The 5,688-nt window shown below is 46.1% G+C and overlaps 1 protein-coding gene across 1 annotated transcript in view; it reads right to left on the reverse strand.

Annotated features, from left to right (window-relative positions):
• Positions 1-1,415, reverse strand: part of fbxl16 (F-box and leucine-rich repeat protein 16) — a 22,345-nt gene extending 20,930 nt beyond the window's left edge. Inside the window, exon 1 of the mRNA XM_015401827.1 lies at positions 693-1,415. Coding sequence (XP_015257313.1) covers positions 693-1,403 — 711 coding nt within the window. The 5' untranslated portion in view covers positions 1,404-1,415. The remainder of the gene's footprint in view (positions 1-692) is intronic.
• Between the last annotated feature and the right edge of the window lie 4,273 nt (positions 1,416-5,688).

Here is a 5,688-nt window from a genome sequence, read left to right on the forward strand (position 1 = left end):
GTTGCTATAGAAGCAGCTCGTTGCTATAGAAGCAGCTTGTTGCTATAGAAGCAGCTCGTTGCTATAGAAGCAGCTTGTTGCTATAGAAGCAGCTCATTGCTATAGTAATAGTCTGTTGCTATAGAAGCAGCTTGTTGCTATAGAAGCTGCTAATTGACAGAGTGGTGGATCCAAGCAAACAGTAGAAAGTTGAGTGGAAGGAAAAAGTGCCGCCTTCACAGGTTTGTTTAGCAGAATTCATTAAGAATTTGTAGCAGCTGGAGTCAGAACATCCAGATCCACTTTACACAGGCAGGGCCTGCATGTAGAACCAGAACCAGAACCAGGCTGTTGCTCAGTTGCCTAAGTCCTCCTATCAGATGAAAGTTAGGTTTCAATAGGTGTGGAAATCAAGGACCACCAGAATCAAAGATTCATGGAGGCCCTGATTTCGACCCACAAGCTGGACCAGTGACATGGTGGTTCTGGTTCTGACCGGAATCCTTCAGAGGATCTAAGGAGGCAAGAGGAAGATGAGAGACACCAGAAGCAACAATGGAGATGAGAAAGCAACCTGGGCTTCCATCAGACCTCAGCAGACCTGGTTCTGAGAGCATGGCGGTACTGCTCAGCACTCAATGTTTCCTGAAAGGAGTCAAACATAAGAGCAAACTCCCGGCGATGCTTCAGCTGCGCATCAGGTCCAAACTCACCTCCAAGCCAGCGTCTGTGATGGTGGACCTCTTGAGGCTGAGATAACGGACGCCCTTCTTGGACAGCGGGTAGTTGTCAATAAACTCGCAGATGTCGAGGTCCGAAACGCCGACCAGGCAGAAGGACTGGAAGCCGCGCAGAGCAAAGGCCTGCAGGCTGACAAACTCCTTCTCTCCGTTGGGGAGGATGTTGTAAAGCTCCTTGGCGTGCAAGATGGGCGTCACACCCTCCCAGAACTTGGGCTGGTACAGCACCTTCCGCCACGTCTTGCACACCTGAGCCAGCACACATTTCTCGGCGGTGGTGAAGTACCACAGCAGGCGGTTGAGGAGCTTCTCGTCCAGGACCAGCTGCCGCTCCAGCAGCACAGGTTTAGGCAAAGTGATCGGGGGAAGGTGACGGAGAGACGGCTTCAGTCCCACCAGAGGTTTCCCCGGCTCCAGGTCGGAGGGCAGCAGGGGGGGGGCGGCGTGCGGCAGGCCGGAGCCGTCCAGATGGTGCAGGTGGTGGTGGTAGGGGAGGGAGGACGGTGGAGGAGGCAGGATGGAGGGGACGGAGGAGGACTGGCATAGGCGGTTCTTAGCGGCCGGCGTCCCTTTGGTGATGCTGGCGCTGCCCAGTCCGTTAGGCTGGCTGGGGGGCAGCTTCACCATTCCATTGCGAGTCATGCAGGGAGACTTCAGCTCACTGGGGGTGGACATGTTCAACATGGGGAACCTGGGGGGTGGAAGCAGAGACAGGGAGTTTAGATTCTTCCTGGTGGGGATGCAGACTGGAGTGTTAATGGTAAACTGGTCTCTGTGGCTGGTTCTCCTGTCATGGATTAAGCCCCTCCCACTTTATCAGGCTGGGATTTAGGTTGGATTAGTTATGCAGATAAAAAGTCTTTTTCAATCAACCAATGCATATTTTTTCCAATGGTAAGTTTTAAGTGCGTACAGAAATTTACTAAATGACATTTCTGGGCTGCACTAAGTAACTGGTGATCATTTAAAGGCTTTTACTGGTGAATTAGTGAACAGATCTGATCTAGTTAAGCTGGAGTTCAGGATTTATGTCAGCTGGTTCAGCTGCAGGAGGCCGAGGCGTCTCATAGGGCTGCCTGCCTCTAAGGTTAGCCGTCCCTACTTTACTACTTTATCTATTGGTCAGAAGTGACAGTATTTTAAAGCGAGGTTAGTCCCTCAATATGGCCGACCGTGTGACCAACGCATCAGAGTCAGTTTTTCAATGAACGGGACTTTTTGCTCCATCTTAATGAGGAATAGATGTTAAAACGATCCTGTTCTGATAAAGACCACATTCTGGGATCTATATGATTAAAATATTTTCACACGCTTTGACTTCTCTGTTCATCAGTCTGGGGGGGAAACGCTGTGCGGCGGCTGGTTGTTGCAGCTGGCGCTCTGCACAGCCAACCGTCTTTATTTAAAATAGATTCATTTAAAATGATTTATGAGATTTGCTGAGATGCAAACTAATAAACAGAAATAATGACTGATGTCAGAGATATCGAATAAATCTTCTAATTGCTTACCATACCTGAATGACATCATCATAACGGAGGTCTAACTACTAATGCTGAAGGATTTTGCTAATAAATCTAAATTGTGATTATTTTAAATTAATATTGTGGTTTTCCTTTGCACTAAGAACAACCATGTGGATGTTTTACTCCAGCTTTTTCATGACCTACTTGTCCAGAATCCAGCGCTGCAGGATTTTACTGTAACATCTGCATGAAACAGTTCTTACTTCTACTATAATGCATAGATCTAGGTGCTGCAACTCTCTGTTCCCGTCTGAGTGGCAGCATGCCCACTTTAATCATATTGCCGCCACCTAAGGGAGGAATTTAGTGTCCTACTCTTGTTAAATGTATTGTGAGTAAAACTGAGCGCCTCTGCGGTTTGAAAATGATATTTTTCTAAATTGCAATTATTTTGCAAAACCAATTGAAGGTTCAGTGGAAAGTTATACCATCTGACCACATAAACTCTAACATACACTCTGAAAAACATAGAAACATATAATATGTTGATCCGAACAAAACGTTTCCCCAGGCCCTGTGGGAGGGCGGGGCTTAATGTGTGCGAGGGCGGGGCTTACCGTCTGTAATTTCCTTATGGGAATCATTGATCATGTTCTGCTTCGTGTTTTTAAACTTTTAATTAACTCTTTTTATCAGACAAAAAAATATTGAATTTGAACTAAAACAGAAATAATAAATATTTAAATAAAAAGGGAACAAGCTGCCAAGAATCTGACAAATTATTTTATAACAATGATTTAGTTTTCCTCATACTGGTTGGTTTGACTAACTTCATGGGCTTAAAGTTAGCCGGATCACTGAAGACGCTGTCGCTGAAAACTAGAAATACTAGAGATAGAGCGACTGAGGGTGGACATAGATTGATCTTCTTTAGCAGCCATTGATGGGATCAGATGAAGAGATGCTGAAGCGTTTCCTCCGTCTGCTTCCATTCTTTATGTTTTATTTCATTTAATTTGGTCTAAATGGAGACTTTTCTAGAATTTTACATCACTTTTCATTTTAGGCTGTAGATCCGGGAAGAAAGACCAACTTCACCAAAAACACATCAGTTATAATGACGGCCTTTAACAACCGATTGTTTACTTTTAACACTTTTTAATGGCCTTTGCAGCTCCGGGTCGCATGGAGGGAATGTAAACCATCAGTAAAAGATGGCGGCCGGCTGGGAGCTCTAACCGTCGTAGATCGCGTTGCCTCGTCTCGCTCCTGAAGCCTTTTCTAGAAATAAAGGTGTGTTTTCTGAATGGCCAGCGGTCAGCTGAACGGCTGGTTCAGGCAGCGTGGCCAGCCTGGTTCCCAGCAGTCAGTCAGGTGGCTTTAATGAGTTTCATTTAGAACTGGGAGAACTGGTTTGGCTTCATAATGGGACCATGCGATTCAACCTTAAAGTGGAGAAGATGAATCCATCAGCAGCCACAGAAAACCAGCAGATATTTAACCATAAACTAACAGAAGTTTGGAGGAGAAGAACTGGAAGCTGAAGGCGAGAAACTTTCAGACATTTACTCCTCGGCTTCATCAGATTAATCCATTACTGACATCATCAGCTAGTTTAGTCAGTGATTAATTGTTAACTGGAGTTAATCGATTTGCAAAATAATCGTTAGCGGCCCTAACTTCCTCCCATTCTAACTTCCAGTGTTTTTCTCTGCCTTAAAGTCGTAGAGAAGCGGCTGTTCCAAACGTTGCATTTCCAAATTCTCCCAGTGGTGCCCGACTTTACACGAGTGAATAAAGTGAATGTGATTGGTCGATTATCAAGGGGGCGGGATTGTTGTGGCAGAAGGTTCACAAGCAGTTTGGTTGTGGCCGGTTTGGCGGAAGCATCTTGCTAACCAGTTAGCATCTTAGTGCTAGCAGGTTCCCAATGGGAAATTCCATTGGGACCAAGTAGCACTAAATTGGTGACTTAGAAACGACGCTGTCAAGGAACGCTATGGACAGCGGAAACATGCAAGAGGAGGAGAGTTTAGTGTCGGAGGTCGTGGATGAGTCTCCTCCGTCATCCATTTTTTATTTAGAGGAGGAAAGCGGGGACGAAGATGTTGTGGAAGAGGACGCCAGGGCGGCAGAAGCTTGGTTTGGTGTAGAAGGCTTCCAGCCGTACATGTTTGAGCCCTTGCCTCGCAACGCTGCCAGTTCTGTTAGCTCTACGCCTGCCGAAGACACAGACGTCCATCCCCGTGAACACTGGGACGCAACTCAATGGGAAAGGAAAGGATTCTGGTTTCAACTGTTGGGTATATTAGCTGCGACACATGAATCAAGATGCTATGACCGAAAACATTTGATTGACAGATGACCGTTGATATATGATTGGCCGAATTTAGGTGTTTGACCTTAAAGGACGGGACGGCGTAGAGCGAACACTGCCCTCTGGTGGTAACATGATCTGTTGTCTAAAACCTTAACCTCTACATGAGATCCTGTGATGGACTGTTTCCTGACCGAAGGAGAACTGGTTTAGATGGCTGATGGGTGGATTCCAGCTTCAGGTGCTTTCATTAAAACTCAGTAAAAATGAAAGAAAAGCTGCGTTTCAAGTTGTTTTCTATAAAAGTCCTCATTAAAGCAGAAAACTGATGCATTTTATTAGTTCTTACAAGCAGAGTGAGAACAAAGGAGTCAAAGGGCTGAAAGCATCATCAGCTGCTGAATGCTGAGCCTTTCTTTTGTCTCTTTCAGCAGAGCAGAACAAAGCATTGGATGGAAAAGACAACATGGTGTGAATGAATGCTGGCCTCATCCAGCCTGTTCTCTGTGACCTCACAGGCTGCTCTGTTATGTAACCTGCTGACTACAGACCTCCACACACAGGGAGCTATCTGCTACATGCAGCTAATCATTCAGGGTATTCAGGAACTATTCAATCATCTGCCATGATTCCTGTTCTGTGCTGCTGATGGAGACCGGCTCTGGATCCACTGTAGCACAAACTTACATAATGCAGCGGCTGGAGCTGCTACAGCAACTCCCTGAAAGGCTGAAACCAACCAACGCGACGTCAGACTCGCCCAGGAAGGACAACCTGCACCAGGCTGCCCAGAAAATGACTCCGCTCTCTTTCTCTTTCTCTGTGGATTGTTCATTCCCAGCTAGAGCTGTTATTGCAGGTCTGTTTCTGTTATGTCAGAGCAGCGGCCCGTCAGAGAGTGGGAGGCAGGAACAAACACAGCATCTGTGGCCTCAATCGACAGCCTTTAATCAGCACAATAAAACACAGAAATATTTCAGTTTAAAATCCAAACAGAGTCACTCAGACCTCACATCCAATAAAGACTGAAAGGAGGAAGGCTGTGGGTGTCCCTGAACGCCTCGTCTGCCACATTTCCTCCATGATGGATTCATTAAACTCCTCATCATCACCGGACGGTTTCTGACCAAAGGTCAGTTTTCAGTTCAGGACAGTTCTACTGTTTCTAAAACACCGGCAACATTTC

Source organism: Cyprinodon variegatus, unplaced genomic scaffold, assembly GCF_000732505.1.
Source record: "Cyprinodon variegatus isolate N-32 unplaced genomic scaffold, C_variegatus-1.0 Scaffold1264, whole genome shotgun sequence".
In the NCBI taxonomy this organism is placed as follows: Eukaryota; Metazoa; Chordata; class Actinopteri; order Cyprinodontiformes; family Cyprinodontidae; genus Cyprinodon; species Cyprinodon variegatus.